Source organism: Vespa mandarinia, chromosome 8, assembly GCF_050613455.1.
Source record: "Vespa mandarinia isolate Hongniang chromosome 8, ASM5061345v1, whole genome shotgun sequence".
NCBI lineage: Eukaryota > Metazoa > Arthropoda > Insecta > Hymenoptera > Vespidae > Vespa > Vespa mandarinia.
The window spans coordinates 7,717,081-7,736,581 of NC_140817.1; the positions used below are offsets into that span (position 1 = coordinate 7,717,081).

The 19,501-nt window shown below is 36.4% G+C and overlaps 2 protein-coding genes across 8 annotated transcripts in view; both read left to right on the plus strand.

The window, feature by feature from the left end:
* The window catches only part of Lmpt (four and a half LIM domains protein limpet), a 42,993-nt gene that overhangs the window by 17,090 nt on the left and 6,402 nt on the right, over positions 1-19,501 (plus strand). For 2 of the 5 annotated variants that reach the window (XM_085658668.1, XM_035886593.2), the window contains 5 exons: positions 4,603-4,780; positions 5,464-5,697; positions 5,894-6,103; positions 17,649-17,849; positions 18,457-18,631. In XM_085658668.1, coding sequence (XP_085514794.1) covers positions 4,603-4,780; positions 5,464-5,697; positions 5,894-6,103; positions 17,649-17,849; positions 18,457-18,631 — 998 coding nt within the window. Of the gene's footprint in view, positions 1-4,602; positions 4,781-5,463; positions 5,698-5,893; positions 6,104-7,983; positions 8,143-16,369; positions 16,525-17,648; positions 17,850-18,456; positions 18,632-19,501 lie in introns of those variants that run through there. The other 3 variants (XM_085658669.1, XM_035886629.2, XM_035886633.2) reach the window with 3 other exon arrangements.
* On the plus strand, positions 10,967-16,456 carry LOC118450954 (uncharacterized). Of its 3 annotated transcripts, none has more exons than XM_035886999.2 (2): positions 10,967-13,594; positions 15,860-16,456. In XM_035886999.2, the coding sequence occupies exons 1-2, from the start codon at positions 12,068-12,070 to the stop codon at positions 16,031-16,033; spliced, it is 1,701 nt and encodes a 566-aa protein (XP_035742892.2). In that variant the 5' UTR covers positions 10,967-12,067; the 3' UTR covers positions 16,034-16,456. The 3 variants fall into 3 exon arrangements, with proteins under 3 accessions (XP_035742892.2, XP_085514796.1, XP_085514797.1); XM_085658670.1 differs by having other exon boundaries at positions 15,865-16,019; XM_085658671.1 differs by lacking the exon at positions 15,860-16,456 and adding an exon at positions 15,068-15,088.

The window sequence follows — 19,501 nt, forward strand, 5'->3', positions numbered from 1 at the left end:
CTAGAACGCGTGATATGTAGAATGTAACGTTTAGTATTACGATTGTGCGCGCGCGTACGCGCGTACGAGCAAGCATGTACCATGCATAAGGAGTAAAGAGAGTATATAAATAGCGCTGATTCACATTGGAGACCGTGACCGAAGGAAATAAGAAAGCGAAAGTATGTATTTCGCGTCCACCTTGCGTTTACCCGGCTTATGTACATCGCATCATCTTCTTATTTCGTATTTTCTAAACGTACGGCTAACCGAACTCACGTGGCTCAATTCGACGCTCGACGTTTACTCGACTGTCTTTTTTCTCGATTATGCTACTACGGCTTTCTCTTGGAATAGACCGAATTAAAAAGAAAAAAAAAAAAGAAGAAAAAAAAAAGAAGAAAAAAAACCCCAGAAAACAAAACAAAACAAAAAAAAAGAAGAAGGAAAAAAAGGGAAAAGAATAACTTTCGAAATATTTCGACAAATTTTTGACATCACTTTCGTGTATTTTATCTGAGTATTTAATTAAAAAACATTTTAAATACGTTTATAAATGGTAATTATCTATTAAGAAATGAAGAAAGATAAAACATAAAATATTGCAAATAGAAAGGTATAGACATTTACAAATATTAGATAATTACGATTAAGATAAGACGTAAATTATTAAAAGGAAAAGATAAATTTACCAATCATAAATGTTATCTCAAATAAGAAGACTGTTGTACTTCCATATATGAAAACTTGATCTTAAGGAAATGGAACGAATACGTACATAGAGATAGAGAATAGGAAGAAGAAAAGATCTAGGATGTCGTCGAATGAAAATGCAATTTCGCAGTTTCCGTAAGACATAAGTGTCGTCGTCATCGTCGTCGTCATCGTCGTCGTCGTCGTCGTCGTTTACCGATTCGTCTTCTCGCGTCAAAACAAACGATTCTCATTCGTTCGGAGAGCTTAATCCAGGCACGAGCGCAAGCGTTATGTGGCGTATCTAATTGGAGCTCTCTCCCTCCAATATTGCGTTGCATTTGCGTTGGAGGAAGATGCGAGAAGAAGAAGAAAAAGAAGAAGCTTTCGGCGAGAGGACGGTAAAGACATCGCGCGCGCACAAGACATTGAGAAAGAGGGAGGGAGAGAGAGAGAGAGAGATAGAAAGAGAGTGAATGAGAGAAAGAAAGATAGATAGATAGAGAGAGAGAGAGAGAGAGAAAGAGATGGATAGAGAGATGAAACGCGCCTGCGCTAAACGTAGCGGAGAAGCGCGCTGCTTCTCGTGCCACCCGGTATTAACTATAGGTACACACCTATCTACGTCGTCGTCGAAGCTCATGGCGCCAGTTTGAAGTACGCTCCTTCCGTGGATGCACTCTTCCGTGTCTCGTAAAACACGCATAATCGCATGCGCAATTTCCTTTGAATTTCGCGCCCCTTTTCATCAGGTCTCTTTTCAAATCTCGCGCCTTTATCCTTTTCCGCGATAAACGATCTATCTAACGACTGGCTGTAAAAAAGATATTGTAAAGGAAAGATTTGGTGTGAGATCGTTTATCCAATCTATCTCTTTAAGATTTCTTTTTTTTATGTACGTGTGTGTCTGTGTGGATGTGGGTGGATGTGTATTTGCGTGAATGTTACCGTTTGATATAGAAACATTTTGAGATCGAATCAGATCGTATAATTCTTTGCTTTTTCTTTTCTTTTCTTTTCTTTTCTTCTTTGGTCTTATTTCATAGCTATTATCGAGATAAGATATAGTAAATGTTTATTTAATTATTAACTATTAGATAGCGTCTCTCATCTCGTGACAACATTTAGCACAGTTTGTTTTTCAGAATTGATTCCTGTTCGATTCTTATTTTTTGTGCATATACAGTTAAGTGAAAAAAATATTTTGCGGATGGTCAATAATAACATAGCTTAGAATTAACTTTTGGCAGGAATACTTAACCACAACTGATTGGTGCAATACCACACTGGTTGGTGCAATTCCACGACTGACTAATCGTGCTTCCTTACCTAGATGATTCACCTAAGACGAAATCGTCGCATTCCAGATAAAATCAGCGATCGGTCTTTATTTGATTAGTCTATTAACGAAGCACCGTGCCACCCTTGTGTTAGCCGATTGGACGCGCCCAATAATTACGTTGTATACGTGAAATCTTTGAGCTCGTAAAAAGGTTTATTAAGAATCGACGATCGCGATTGAAATCATGTTGATCCTTAATTAGATCCAATTTTCTGAAATGTTTATCGGAAAAATTTCGAAGAAAAATAATTAATCAAGTATATGAATTGTTTTTTTTTTCCGACAATTAGATTCGTCAATTATCGTACGTACCAAACAAAAGTTTCTAAAGGATTTCGAGGAGAAACTTACGATCGAAATCGTAGTGTGTCTAACTATTTTTATCTTTTTCTATGGTTCCTATCTTAAAAATAAGATTTATCAAAGGAATATCTTTACTGAATTCAGCAAGGTAGTACAATCCAATTTCGTTTGATGTGAAAGTCAATCGTGAGATTGCGTTGGACGTTAAACGACGTCCATCTTGAAGATTAGCAAGATCGAAATATGTTCGAGGATGGTCAAAAGTTAATTTTCTCGATTCGTCGATCGATCGAAGGAAAATTATAAGAAATAAATTAAATGTGGATAATCGCAAAGGATGATGCGTAAGAGATAGGTTAAAATTAAATAGACGAGAGAAAATGAGCCCGAAAGGGCCCGGAGGTCAACAAGAGGTCACGATGACGGAGGTAAGGGTGATGTGCGTGCCCGAGCCAGGCGCGAAACCTCTCGTTTTAAGGGTGAAAATTCCGGAGCCGAAAATGAGAGCGATGAGTCCACCAATGAGTCGAGAATCTATGCGTGCGAGATGTCCTTCGATTTCGGAAAAGGATTTTTATAGAAAAGCTGTGTCTCTCGATCGTCGTGACAGATATACGACGTTGTCCGGTGCTGAAATCGATCGTGGAGCTTTTTCTATACCAAGCTCTCTCGATCTCTCAGGATCGTGTAGGAGAAATCCTATGTTGGATCGAAGAAATCGTTTTCCGACTATATCAGGAGCGGAATTGAAACGAAGTCTCGCCATCAGCGAGGGTCATACCGAAGAGGATGGCTTGGATCTAAGTCTGGCGCCTTGGCCTGGCATGAAGTCTGCCTGCGTCAGGGTACTACATCTTTACTGTAAAGTCTTCGATCAGTTCGAGCTGTTCGAGCTGATCGTTAGGTAACTACTCAACGATCTTACGCTTACGCGTAAACTTAGAAAATTTCAATTGATCACGTATCTGTGTCCGTTCTCGTCGAAATTAAAAAAAAAAAAAAAAAAAAAAAAAAGAGATAGGTGTAATCGCTGTTGTTCTTAACGTCCGATGATATTTCGTTAAAAATCACGTTCGCTAATAACGTAAGTTAATTTGTTCGTACGTCATATACGACCTCATCGAACGAAAAGAGTTTCCCGCGTCCGGAATAAGTCACTGCGTCGGAGGATTCCAAGAGAAGCAGCCCTTCCTGTCTCGGAATGATCGTATTTCTTTCGATCTTCGTGATCCACGAATAACCAGGAAGACCAGGTTAAATTTAACGCTTACCGCTTACTTGACACGTTATAAACCGTCTTTGATATATGATATATGTAGGTATATAGTTATTCCCCTACGGTTCTCCGCATTCATATATCTATGTTGCATCCACCTTTCCATCGACTTTTTCATATTATCTCGTAAAGTGCTCCATTTTCAAATCTTCATCGACAATAGCTTTCTATTATAAAAAGAAAGAAAACAACCCTTTGCAATTTACCTCGTTTGGATGGCCTTCGTGCTAATATATCCGGAAAAGGGTGTGGTAGAAACGCGATAAACGTTCCCGACAAATGCATCTTTTTATACGTAGGAGTCGTATAAGTCGTAGGGAAAAAAGTCACGTCAATTTTTAAAGGGCATGAAGAGTTCTTGATTAGATGTATGAAAAGCGATCGATACAGTTGCTCTCTAAGAATATGAATATATATATATATATATATATATATATATATATATATATATATGCCAAATACAGTATTATACAGAAAACTAATTCAAATAGGACATATGTATGATATGAATTTTTTTATCGTTTAGATGTGCTAAAGTCACTTCTAGAATATTTCCCACTTAATTCTGGGACATCCTGTATATATTTATATATTATATGTCAAATTGAACTTAGTTTTAGTGAAAGATTAAAAAAAAAAGGTTTTTGAATCTAAAAAATGATCGAAGGAATAAAAAAAGTTTATTCGTTTATTTCTGGTACGATTAAGCGATTGTTCGTAAAATTGTAGGCTTCTATAGCCTACGTGTATGGTAATAAAACTTGATTGGCTCATCGAGAACGTGTCAACAAGCTACGCGAGTTTTCGACTTAATGAAAGAGCAGGAAACGTAAATGTTTATTGTTTGTAATATATCAGTTATGCAGGTCGTAATTAATAGCAGGGTAATGCTAAAAGTATCACGGATTGTTTTCCTTGGAAGAAATTATTTTATATCTATTTATCTATTATCTATTAAACGATCGATTTTCGTGTTCTTATTTGACGTATTTTCGTTTGTTTCTTTTAGAAAGAATTGTACGAGTTGCAAATGTCCTCGAGAGGATCATGATGTGTGTCATGAGGAATGGGCATCTGTTAGATCCCGATTGGGACTCAAAGCAGACGAATCGAATGGTCTCCCTGGTTTCTCTGATCCAAGAGAAAGAGGTCTAGCTTGGGCACCTCCTGGACTACCACCCCATAAGGTTATTATTTTAATTTTATTTTAGTAATATATGATGAATTTCGTTTGATTCATACGATATTATGTAAGATCAGATACCACTGTTATATCATTTTCAAGATATTTACATAAGTGAAAGATAATTTTAAATAGAAATATTGTGATTTAACGAACAATTTATGTTCTCCAGTATCCATATGCGAATGATCGAATAAGCGAACGAACACTTGGCATAGATCCAAATTCAGCTATTTTCTGTAAAATGTTCGTTTAAATATTACGTTGGTTAGTTCTGCTACTCCTGGCCTTTATCATCAAGACGACGGTGTTTTCTCGTAAACGTTTTCCGTTTAGTTTTCGAATCCCGTGAACTAACCACCGCTTATACTCTAGTTTGATGGCACTACTTCAAGAGATGCATTTACGATGTTTTCTAAAGTCGTACGAGTTTTAAGCTGATTAGGGACTTGGCACAAATACAAATACAAATGGAGAGTTTACGTTTAGAGTTTAGAGTTTATTTTTTGGATCCATACATTTGAATATATCGATATCGTATTGATGTATTATATTAGCCATTTAGCGGTTAACTTGTAAATTTTACATGATAGTAGACATAAAGTTATTATTGACAAGATCAAGTTTGTATAATTTGTAATTGTGTAAAATTTATAAAATCACTAAATACATTACGATTTCTTTCAGGTGGACGAATACTTTTCAATGTTACCAGAAATTTCAGTACCAAGGCTAGGTACTCCTGGCGAACGACACAGAGATCGTCAGTTAGCTTTCCAACTTCCTAAACAAGACTTGGCAAGAGCTTACTGTCGTTATCTCGATCTAAAACATGCTTCCAGCGCAGATGATTTCATGGCTGCGAGAAATGAAATTGCTTTGGATATAGGAACAGTTCAAGAAATTGTTGAAGAAGGTTCGGTGAGTACATGATACGTATTTGTGAGTATTTGAAAAAAAAAATAAAAATAGGCCAAATCAATAAAGATAAATGATAATAAAAAATCACGTCGTAAACTAGAATATTTCGTTTCGTCTTTGATTTGATTTGATTTGCAATCCTCTTCAAAACAGTTCCGAGTCGCAGATGGTCGAAATAATCGTTGTTCTATTACAGTGTTGTGGGGCTTGTCAAGAACCCCTAAAGTATGGTAGCCTCGCCGTATCGGCGAGTAAATTGGGACTACTTTATCATCCGGTGTGCTTTCGATGCGCTGATTGCAAAGAACTCTTGGTGGATCTTGCTTATTGCTTACACGAAGATATGATATTTTGCGAAAGACATTATGCCGAACAATTAAAACCTCGATGTTCAGCTTGTGACGAAGTAAGTATGTAATATATATGTATATATATATATACATATATAGTTCTTATAATATACAATTTTGAATGAATCATTAAAAAAGTTATTAGCTCCGTCAATTCTATTAGATGAAAATAGATGCAATCATTTTGAAGTCTTTATTGAAATAATAAAATATGTAATGTTAAGTAAAATTAGTAAGCAATAAGACGTAATTAATAATAGAGTAAAATTATCATCGAACGATAATCAATCGGTAGTTAAAGTAGGAATCAAGAAGATTCATATGATCGACGGAGATTGTACCTATTGAGATCTTCCTTATCGACGGTAACACGTTTTGTTGGAAGCGGTCGATTTGGAATCTAGATAAACGCAAAATCTTTTTATAGTATCAGATATTTGAATTGAAGGTTGAACAAACTCGAATATGCTATTAGAATTTACTTTTTATTTTTAAATGTTTAACCAGGTGCAAAATTTTTTGAATAATTCTTGCAAATTATAATTTATTATTAGGTATATTTCTATAATTAGCAAATTAATGCGATCGTAAACGTTTCTTAAATGTTTACGCCATGATGAATCAAAAACCTGATTTATTAAAGCTACTTGGAACAGTTTGGAGAATTTTTCTTGCGTCGTTGACATTGCTTTCGAGCGCGGGAAACCTGAAATTCCGGCGCTGACCTAAATACGATGATCAAGGAGAGATCATTAATCAGATGTCTCTTTCGTTGCGGTTCGTTTAATTTATCTTTCGTAAATCAGGATTGTAATTTTACTTATAATTATTCATTATTACATAATACACGAAAATACACATCATTAATATCGATTAACAATAAGATTTCAATTTGATGATTAAGAGAAATAGGAAAATTTGGTACATATTCTCAAAATATTTGGAACATAATGCTATTACGAATTGTACGATTTTGCATCGTTGTTTTCTACGACGCAACGACTAGCTCGCTTTATTTAGATAAACGAAAATAGCGATCTAAGGAAAGGTGGAAAGAACAAGAATATTATACTCGATCATTCGTCACAAAATCGAGCAATGTAAATTACATATATAGAATGATCCAACTTTGTTTATTTACATGACGTAAAATTTAGAAAGATACATACAGTGAGTCATAGTAATTTAAGAGTAGCTTTTTCTAGGGTCAAACGAAGTTCGAGTTCATCAAAGAAATGAATGTGATAAATAAAAAAACAGTATATTCAGGATTCAAGGAAAAAATTTTTTCTGTCGTAGTAGGAATAAAAAATATATTTTTCATACTTTTTTCTTTTTCTTTTTTTTTGTCCAAATCGAATATATTATTTGAACAAAAAAAAGAAAGTAAGAAAAGAATAAATTTTGAAAATTTTTTATATACTTTCTATAATTCATTAATTTTTCCCTTATATTTATTGAATAATTCAAAACGTTTTGCATAATTGAACGTAGTATAATTGAAGTATATAATTCCGAATTTGTGAAGGTGTCCAGATATTCTATGACTCATACTGTTTGATAAATAGTGACATATTCACAAATATATATCTACCACTCAAATAATTCAAAGCTTCGGTTTTGCGCCATACTCTTGGCATCATTCGAATCCCGCAGACTTTTCGTAAGAGATATTTGAGATTTCGAAATCCGAATAGGAAATATACGTTCGAGGAATGGTTTCCTTCGAAATGAAAATCTAAGCGAAAGCGTTAATTCGGTTGCAAGAGGTCGGTAATCTATTTTGACTTCGTGTCGAAGCTCCCACCACGATCTCGGCCTATCCAGAGCCTAACCCGTTCTCGTCTTTTATTAGAGCCAGTCATCGAAGGTGCACGATTCTCGTACAATCCTCTACAATAAACTAGACCGTTCTAACGAACTCTCTCTTTCTTTCTATTAACGATCGAATAAGTTGATTACATCGTGGAACGCGTTTCGTCGGGTAAACAAAAAAGATCCTCCTTGACAATTGAAAAAGTAACGAAGTATAAAAAACTTTTTTTTATCCCTTTGATATTTCTCAACGAAAAGATTTGAAGACGTATACATTTTGGTAAGTAATCGTGTAACTCGAAGACAATTTTCAAATACGATTGAAAATTTCTCTGTGAAAGCACGATAGATAGACCGTACAGTTCAGTCTCAACGATGTTCTGAGCTGTCGACCGAGGAAGAAGCCGCCTTTATACAAAAGCAAAGCGTACCAATGACGTAATTTACGCTTATAGTTTCCGCTTAAAATTCTAACGGGTAATCTATTTTCGATTCGCCGTTGTGCGAGAAGGAAACGACGCTACGTGAAATCTTGTCCTAAGCCTAAACGCAAAAAGATTGCAAATAAATAGAGAGGATTTTCCAATCTTAAGTTTTACGTAGAAGAGTATAGAGTATAATATCGAAGGATTAAAATTGATTTATAGTTCGTGCTACTTATTCGTTGCCAGTGATACATTACTGTAGACATTTGGATTTGACGTTTCATATACAACATGCCGAGTAATAAATTTGCGAACTTATTATCGTTCGCATGTTCTCTCGTCTCTCCTTTTAATGCAAGTTTAAATAAGCTCCGTGGGCAAGGAGAATACTATAAATCCAAAATCGTTCAGCGAGAGAAAACTTCTTTTCTTTTAAATAATTATATTATTTCGTTAGAGTAGATTGTCATTTACGATCACATAAGTGTAATTTAATCATTCGTTCGTTCGGACAGGAGAATAATTTCGGCACAAAGTTGAGCCGTTTTTCATGATCAAACGTGTTCAGTGTCAAATTTTGCAGGCTATATATGAATGAAGTAAATCTGGGTCGAAGCAAGTTTCGTCCTTGAATATAGTTTTTAAAATGAGGAATTACTTGTTCATCCAATAAAATGTATAAACTTAAAATGAAAAAGTTCAAAAAGATAAGAAAGATAGAAGAGAAAAGTTAGCAAATGTTTTTAGGATCGTATTATAGTGGAAACGTTTGGATGTATGAAATGGAAGAAGGTTGAATCAGGTGGAATTGGTTTGGAGCCCGGTAGAACCAGGTGGAGCTTGGTGGAACCAGGTTCGAAGTGTTCGTGTAAAGGAAGGTCGTCCTACGCGGTGGTAGCTGCCGCGGCTTCGCGGATCTAATTCGGTCAGCTGAAAAGGGGCTTTAAAGATTCGGTGGCACGCTTTTCTTCGACCGTGGCATGCTCACGTTCGATCATCGACGGAAATAGCGTTGGCATTGTTCCGTTTCCCTCCAGAAACGTCTTTCATGGCAAGGAGGTCGACTAATTTCTACCTTTCTTCAATGATACGCCGTTTAACCTCTTAAATCATCAGCTATGGGATTTTATTATTATTTTTCTTTTTTTCTTCTCTTTCTTTTTTTTTATCTTTTTTTTTTTACTATAAGGCCATCTTTCATAGAAATTATTATTGTTCGTGAAGTTTATATGAAAAAAGTAGAGGGGGAAAAACATTTTTTTCAGCCATAGTTGTTATATTCTTATAATCGTCGAAAATATAATAAAATTTTGAAGATTCGTAGATTCGTGTAGACGGACACCTGGCGCCCGTCTTAATTACTTGCGTTGTCCGAGCAAGCACGCGGAAAATCAGATAATTCGTGGAATCTCTTTGCGTGTAAAGCGAGTAGACGGACACGACGAAGCGCCGATTTATTTTCGCTCCTATTCCGATAGGCCGTTGAGGATGCGTTTATTTTTGGCGCCAGTCATGAAAGTACTCCAGAGCGGACGAGGATCTTGAGGCCACTCTTTCGTCTTGTCCCGTCGCGTCGTCTTTTCTTTCCTTTCTTTTTTTCCTTTTCTCTTCTCTCCTTTCTTATCCTCTCCTCTCTATTTCTTCCCTCATCTCATTACTAATTTCTCACGAGTAAGCAAAAAGTTGATTCTTCGAGGATTCCACAAAACTCGTTTCGTTTCGTTTCATTTCGTTTCGTCGAAGATTTCTCTTATTCAATGTTAATTGATTTTCTTTTTTCTTTCATTTTTGAAGGCTTCAAAGTATTTAATATTTATTTAAAAATTGCAAATAATATAATATGTGAAAAGGAGATACGACGATTTCTTCGAAGATTTCTTAAATCGCTTTACGTAATTTGATGATTATTTTTTTTTTTTTATTCAATGTTAAATAAAATATTTTTTAGAAGGCACAAAATGATATTAAAATTTAATATTAATTAAGAAAAAAAAAAGGGAAATTAAACGTATGATATAATGTAAAAGAAAGAAAATGTTTTTTTTACGATAATGCTAGGATAGAAAAATCTAAATTATTTCTCAATGGGATTCCGAATGGTCATAAATAATTACTTTTCTCCTAAATTCGATCGATCAAGAGGCATAAATATAGATCATCGAGAGTTCGATAAGCTCGTTCGTACTCGTTTCGATATCTTTTTGGATAGTAGCCAGAACAGTGTACCGCGCGCAAAGCGCGTGTCGAGGATCCTCCTGATGATGAAATCATAAGCCATGAGGTAATGGAAAGAAGATCTATTGTATGACGCAAAAGAAAGAGAAAAGGATGTTATTTAAAAAAAAAGAAAAAAAAAAAAAGAAAAAAAAAAAAAAGAAAAAACCCGACTTTAAATATTCGATTCGTCGAGATTTTGCAATCGCTTCAGGATCTTTTTAAAATGAAATTTAAAAAAAAAACTTACGGTGGAAATTAAAAGATCGATCGATCGATTCTTAATCATGTTCGCTACGAGTGATCGTATTAAAGACACCAATTTATTCGTCCAGGGTTATTCGTTCTAAGTATAGAATTTAGCCGCATATAGTGGATCCACGTCGTCGCGGAGTCGACGCGACGGCGGCGGCAAGGCAGAGAGGAGAAGCCGAGCGTTCTTTGCTTTCCGCTCGCGGAAATAAAACAGTTCTTCATCGGATACGCTCGCACGGATAAGCTGTCGATAATCTCGGGTTTGACAACCCCTATTCGGCTTAGCTCTCTCTCTTTCTCTCTCTCTTCCTTCCGATCTATCTCTTTCTTGTATCTTCCTTTCTCTTTCAGAGCAACGAAAACTATCCAGAGAAACTCGTGACACGATTGGCCACGTATATCTGTTTGAGTTGTTAAAAAAAGAGGAACGGAAAGAGGGGGAGGAAGAAAGAGAGAGACTGAGATAGATAGATAGATAGATAGATAGAGAGAGAAAGAGAGAGAGAGAGACAGACGGAGAAATAGAGAGAGAAAGAGAGAGAGAGAGAGAGAGAGAGAGAGAACGAGAGAACGAGAGGAGTATCACAAAACGTGGTCGGAGAGACGAATACGTGGTCCGTGTTACGTAGTGGACATAAACCAAGTCTAGCGTGGGTGTCTTCTGCTTCTCAAGGATTACGTAATCTCGTCTCTTTCTTTTGCTTACGTCAGCTATCTTGAAGATCGCGGACGACGAAGACGATGAACGAAAAGGATCTTCCGTTTCGTCTCTATCAGTCTTATCTTTGGATGATTTATCAAAGAAAAATCATCGAATTTACGATGCCATGTGATCGATCCGTTTTGAAAAATACATTGATACGTATTTTCAGAGTTATTATATTTTCCTGAAAAATCTAGATGATCTTTCTTGTGATCACGATTGGAACGGCTAAGATCGAGCAACGAAGGAACGAGTTCTTCCCTTCGATCGAAGACGATTTATCTGAAGCTGAATACTTCTTTAGCCAGAAATTAGTTGGAGAACGGGCATCGATGTTAAAAGGAACGAACGACCGTGTGCCAATAAAATGATACACGACTTGATCTTTCGCGGAGTGTTTAACCGATTTTAACCTCGTTGTGCAAGAACTACTCGTATATAAAGGATTTTATTGAGAAATCTCGCTTTTGCATTTGATCTTTATTGTAGTAAGAGATCGGTTAAAGAGTAAACGTTACGACGATCGAAGATATCGATATCTGAATGGCGAGGTACGTTCGAAACGATTAATTCAATCGAAGATCGAACAGAGAAAATTCGTCGGGAAAATGGGTTTGCTTTTGTCGGTGCTCGTTGGTTGCGTTGGAGTCCTTGAATTGTTAACGTGCCTTAATCGAGTATCCCATCGTTCGATCATTTGGATCGATCCACCGACAACATGTCTGTCTTATCACGATCGTCCTCAAGGTGGATTCACCATACATGATTCTTTATGTGGTATCGGTCATTCGAGAGATCTTGATTTATCCTCTGGCGCCAAGTACAAGTTGGAAAATCTTCATGAATATAGTTTGAGAATACGAAGCGAACTTCGATCCAAGGATCGAACTTTCGATGGCAATACTCTCTCCGATTGTAGCACTACGGATCTTTTGGCTAGATCGGAATCAAAAATTGATCCCGATTTCGAAAGTCTCTCGAGAAAGTTCGGTGAATCTACTGAGATTATTACATCTACGCTTGCAGAAAAATCAGAAGAATATTTTAGAGTACCGACGCCGATATCGATTATTGCTACTACTCGAAAATCGGAATCGGAATTGAGCAACGAATCCGACATATCCTTCGACGAGGATATTTTGGAAAAGCGTGTAAAAACGAAAACGTTCGATGTTTCGCCAGTTCGAGATACAATAAGGTATGAAGAATCTCCCTTATCTGGAAATGAATCCGATTATGAAGACACATCGATATTAAAAAAATTAATTCAAAGGTCGAAATCACCGGATGTTTCCAAAAAATTTGATAGCATAGAATCGTCAAAAATTGATACGGAAGTCGATAAAAATCGACAATTGTTAAAAAGATCTAAAATCAAGCCATCGACGACAATCGTTCGAAAAGCTACGAGATTGAAATCGAAGAACGCCGGGATTAGCAAATCCGCGGAAAATCTTAGTACAAAGAAATCTAAGAGACAACGCGAACCGGAGAGACGTAAATCAGATATATCTGTACAAACGTCACGTAATATTTTGAAAGACGAATGGACGAACACGTCTCCTCCGGGAAGTCCAAGTTTATCCAGATCTGAAAGTAGGGCTAGTGTTTCTGTTCAAGTACAAACGAGTTTTGAGGAGGGACCATTCGTTGAAAAACTCGAAACTGTGGAACTCCAAGTGGAGAATCCTGCGTTGGGTTTATCCGAAAGTAAACGAGACTTATATTCTCGTGAGAAACGTGCTAAAAGTTCTTTCAAACGTAGAAGATTTCGATCAGCTTCAACCGAGACTACAAGTACAGACGATTGTGCCGATCCTCATGTCATCGAATATGCCATTGCTTCCGTGGAGAGGTCATATAATCAGGATCATTCGAATTCCTTGAAAATATCCACTTTTGAGGAAGCTAGTAGAAACGATTATGGGAGGGTCAGGGACATCATTTTTGAGACAGAGTCGACAACCCGAAACGATGGAGGAAGGGAGAAGAAGGAACCAGTATTATTCTTCAAGTCGATGTCCTCTTTCGAGGACGACGAGGAATACGTCAGCGCGGAAGATGTGAGTTCCATCCACGGAAAAGGACACATTGAATACACCACACCTGACACCGATCGGAACAAAGCTTTCTGGGTAATCCGATGTATAGTAGTTAGCCTTCACGAGAAATACAGAGAAAGAGAAAGATAGATAAGTAGATACATAGATAGAGAATTGTTTGTTGTCGTCGACATCGAAAATGATACGTACGAGCTTCTTCCCCTCGAATTTCACGAGAACGATTTCTTTCTTACGCAAAATAAAGCATATCGGATTCTTGATACTCTGAAACATCGCGGTATTTGGAGATACAACTCCCACTTCTTTTTTCTCGGTCGCGTTCATGGTCGCCGCTGGTGGGCCAACTTACGCCTACTCTGTGTATTCATATTCGTCATATGATTTCGTCCTCGATCGAAATATTAATGTTTCATCTATACATTTAGGTCTTCTTAATTAGATTGTAATTAATTCCGATAACATTCATTCCAATGACGATGGACGATCGAAATTCAAATTGAACCTCGATTCGAATGTATCGATACGCACACTTGAAAGTTTCTTAAGGATAATAAGACAAAAGATGAAGGTATATTAACAGGAAAATAAAATAAAATAAAAAAAAATAAAAAAAGGAATAGAAAAAAGGTATTTAATATTTGCACGAAATGGTCGCGGTCTTTCTTGCGGCGTTTATTGGTGCCGTGTGCCTCGTGTAGGGTCTCCCAAAATATCAATCTCATACTCGTCTGCAAATAATATACGTATATATCGCGCATAGAGCTCGACATTTACAGGAGGAGACGAGGATACCGCCATTGCCGGCATCGTCGCCATCTCGCAGCGTCGTCTTGAGCGAAAATTTTCATCGACGAATCTCTTTTTGGGTCGAACAAAGTTTTTTTCTAAGATATATTTTTAATCGACCTACTCCTGTGCATCTCTCTCTCTCTCTCTCTCTCTCTCTCTCTCTCTCTCTCTCTCTCTCTCTCTCTCTCTCTTTCTCTATCTATCTATCTATCTATCTCTCTCTCTTTCTTTCTTTCTTTTCCTTTGGTCCAGATCGGATTAAATTACACATTCTCGTATCTTTCCCTCTCGTCGAAGTTAAGCGACTATATTACGTTATTACAACAACTTTTTTTCTCTCTCTCTCTCTCTCAGGAAACAATCATTCGAACTCGAAGTTTATTGCTCTTTCTCGTCGTAACAAGTTTTGTACGTTCCGATAAAATTCGATAAAGATAGAGAAAGATTCGAAGGAGTAATAGTGAACGAATCCGCGTGGGTGAACGAAGATATTGGTGATGTGTGAAACATTCCGACCCAATTACCGTATTTACTCCTTTTTCTATTTTTCAACGTGATTCTATTTTCCGCCCACCTCGCCCCCATCGAGTCGGGGAACCACCTGTTTGGCAAGTGATCAAAACGTCGCTGGGGTCGACGATGTTCTTCGAAACTTTCTTAACGAAAAAATCTCGACGAAATGATCGTTAAATTTAGATGTTATTCGTATCTCTTTCAATTCCGATTCTCTGATAAATTTGTTTTTTTCCACGGTAGAAATGAGCCATTGAGATCAAGAAAGAAGAAAAAGGAAAACAGAACGGACTAATTTAATATACACACATTCGTTTCTAAATGTCTAATGTCTACGTTGATGAATGAAAATATTTCTTCTTTCTCTTATCTTTTTTTTAGTTTCAAAAAATTATAAATGAAACCGTCATATTATTTCGATAGGTATCGATCCTTGTAATTAATTATTACAGATGTAATTTCGAAATTAAAGAGAACAACTAAAGAAATCCATTCTCCCAAATAGACGATTACGATTTCGTATATTTTTCCATTGATACTTCTGTCGTGTAAACGCAAACCAGATGCGTACAAGCAGTTTATAGCAACGAAACGAATCTCCCGTTTCGAAGTTAAATCGACAGACACCATTAGTTCGCGAGATCTATTTAGAAAGTTTTCTCGATCGACGAGGATAAAAAATTTAAGAGTCAAAGTCAAAGACCTTAGAACGGATTGAAAAGTTTGGAATTGATTTTCCTGTGAAAAAGTAAAAGAAAGAAGGATTAAAAAAAAATCGTAAGGGATGATAAGAAAAAAGGGGTGGTCGTGTGTCTATAAAACAAACGGAAACAGAGTAAGGGATAGAAAGAGGTGGTGAGAGAAACGAATGGGGAGACGTCGTCAAGTTTTCAAGAGGAGAGAGAGAAAGAAAGAAAGAGAGAGAAAGAGAAAGAGAGAGAAAGAGAGAGAGAGAGAGAGAGAGAGAGAGAAAGAGAGAGAGAGAAAGAGAAAGAGAGAGAGAGAAAGAGAGAGAGAGAGAAACACACATCGTAGAAAAGTTGCACCCGGCACACTGCACCGAGGATTGGTAGGAGCGTCCGGCCAGTGAAGGAAGAGGAGGAAGAGGAAGAGGAAGAGGAGAAGGAGGGAAAGGTGTCCGAAAGAGAGGAGGGAAGAGCGCGGTGTTTCTGGAGTCGTCGGGACGCCGAAAATAGCGTCCCGATATGATGACGCCCGGAGCAGACCGATCCTAGATTTCAGTCAGTTCGCAAGCTCGAAAGCTGCTGGGCACAACGAGCGATCTCGCGACTCGCGACTTTCGATTTAAATTTTCGATCGATACGAAGAAAACAATTTTTCTTTTTCCTACTCTACGACGTTGTCTTCCCTCGTTTTCGAGACTTTCATCTCGCTCTCTATATCTATCTCTATATTTATCTTTATTTAATATCATATCTTTATAAAAACTCGTTCGCGTTCAATCTCGCACGAGTTTTTGTTGGGAAGTTTTTAAGGAAAGAATTAAAACACAGAGATAGAAAAAAAAGAGGAGAAGAAAAGACAATGGCGGACGTAGATAGTCTAGTGTACACGACCACCGAGCGCAAGGTTCGCAAAGTGAAGAAGACGACAAAACGTAGGGAGAGCCACGATCAGAACGCCGAGGTCACGATCACCGAGATCGACAGCACGCAGAACAATCATCATGCCATCGAAGAGTATGTGCTGGCTGATGATAACCTTCTTTCGTTCTTTCATCCCTTACGATCGATTCACTCGCGATTTATCCTTTGACCGATCGCATAATTTTCATTTAAATCACACAATTTCTTCAGCTTTAATCATGAATGATCAAAAAAAATTTTTATCTTCCTTAATCACATTTTCTTATCTTTTTTCGTATTTATTAAGAATTTTTAAATTCATTCTAATCGTTTTCGTGCAAATAGCCAAAATATTAACTTTACCTGTTTCACCGTCATTATCTCTTTCAATGACTTTTTCATCTTCCCTTCTGATTGACATTCTAGATTACATAATTATATTTTACATTTCTTTGATTTGTTTGCGAGTAACAAAGAACATTCAATTTGCCATTATACTTGATATTTAAATTTTGAAACAAAAATTGATAACTTAATAAATTTGCTTGAATACGTAACAAAATTTTTCAATAAAAATTCGTGTACAAACATACTCAGCCAGCACATACAAGGGCACTTATCCAAGGTACTTACATATATACATATATACGTATACCTGGTAGGGCAAGATTATACCGTTCTGGAATTTTTCGAACATTGTATATATTCACGACGATTGTAAACGTGCCTGTGACGACGAAAAATAATGTGCAAGACTCATTATTTTTTCTTTTTATGGAAAGTATACAACGAATAAGAGAGAGACGCGATAATCAAAATTGCGTCGTAGGATAAATTGACTCGCTTATCTTTGTAAACTCGACGCTATCGGTGGATATTGTCGAGAACGTCGATTAGGACTCTCTCGTTTAACAATGTTTAGCAATGGATTTTTTAAAGATGCTAAACGCCACAAGTTAGGAACGGATTCATAGAAAATTTCGGGAAAAAAAATATTTACAATTTACATATAAGAAACATTCATAATTAATGTCACAGACATAATTCGAAGAAACTGACATATATACACAGATATTATTTTAACATTATTTTAATGTCACAGATAAAATTTCCAAGACCAAAAGATTCACAACAGAATTTTTTTTGGGGGGATGGGTGTGGGAATTATGAAAAAGAAGAGGAGATTATGAAAAAATAAATGTAATCGATTAATAACTCGTTAATTTTGTTCGTTGCAGTTGATTTTCAGTGGCGAGTACACGAAGGCGATGAACAAGGACTGGCACAGTGGACATTTTTGTTGCTGGCAGTGCGACGAATCCTTGACAGGACAACGTTACGTTCTCAGGGACGAGCATCCTTACTGCATCAAGTGTTATGAGAGCGTTTTCGCTAATGGCTGCGAGGAGTGTAACAAAATCATTGGTATCGACTCGAAGGTGAGAGAGAAAGAGAGAGCTTACATATTACCTCGGTTCTTTTACTTCTTGTCTTCTTACGTCGCAGTCGTGCGCAAAGGACAAGGACGACGAGAGAGAAAGAGAGAGTGAGTGAGTGAGCGAGAAAGATAACAACTGTTAATGAGAATGATTCAACCGTCGATGACGTCACAAATGTCGTCTCTCTTCTTTTTTCTTTGTTTTTTTTGTTTTTTTTTCTTTTTTCTTTTTTTTTCTTTTTTTTTCTTTTTTTTTTTTTTTTTTTTTTTTAAGAGAAAGGAAGAGAAATAGCTTATAAATTATTAAATAATATAACACGGAAAATGCGTGACAGAAAATAATAATCTTTATCCGATCAGTAATAAAGCGAGAAAAAAAGTCACGATTAACAAGATTGAGAAATAATCTCTCTGTGTGAGTCGAGAAGTTTAACGTTTAAATAAACGTAGGCGTTAATTCGTTCATTCCTCGAAATAGAAACAACTTCGTGTTTGCTGCGCGTCATCTTTTATTTCTTCTTTTTCTTTTTCCTTTTCGATAATACCTACATACATACATATATGCCATCTGAAAATAATTGTAAAAAATTGTCTGATCCTTTTCGTAGGATTTGTCTTACAAGGACAAGCACTGGCACGAGGCTTGCTTCCTTTGCAACAGGTGCAGAGTATCCTTGGTGGACAAACAATTTGGAAGCAAGGTGGATAAAATTTACTGTGGCAACTGTTACGACGCTCAGTTTGCTAGCCGTTGCGATGGATGCGGTGAAATCTTTCGTGCTGGTACGTTATTTTAAATACTTCGATAAAAAAAGATATATATATATATAATAGAATTGAAATCTTGATAAATGGTAAGAGAATGGGCAAAAAAGTCCTAATTCGCACGTGCGCCTGATCAATCGATCGATCGATTGTATATGACCTTAAGACCACACAACGATTTGCGACATTGGATACGATCGAAGGATAGAAAGAGAGAGGCGATACGTATCCCATATCCTGTAAGGTAAATCTTATTAAGGTAACCAAGTCAAGGTCTTAAGCACAGACACGAATCGTGATAATAATCGTGCATCGTCGAGAGTATGAGAGAGAAAGAGAGAGAGGAGGGAGAGGGAAGAGGACTTTACTCCTACGCTTGTATACTAACTTATTGGTATGCGTGTAGTATATGCACACGCGTAAGTCCATATACAGAGAAAATTTGGATAAAACTTTGTCAAAATTATTTCGCATATGATCTATTTATTAAATATTTCATTGATAGAACGAAATTGAAATAATCGATAGGGATCGATAGAAATTAGGAAATTGTGAATAGTTAGTGAGGAGAGTTGTCTAAATCATATATTTTTTATTTGATACAAATCTTTACACTTTAGTAAATTACAATTTGTATAGATCTATTTAGACAGATCTATGCAACCTCGTATGCCATTTTATTTTACATTTGAAAAAACATCAAATAAAGTCGTATTAATTTATACTATATTTTTATAAAATTAAAATTTTTTGTCTATACATTTTGTTATTATTATTTTTATTTTATTATTATCGTCATAGATTTGTTATCGATATTAAACGTCATTTAAATTCGGCCAAACGATAAGATAAGTATTGATAAAATTTTTGTAAACGTAACACGTTAGA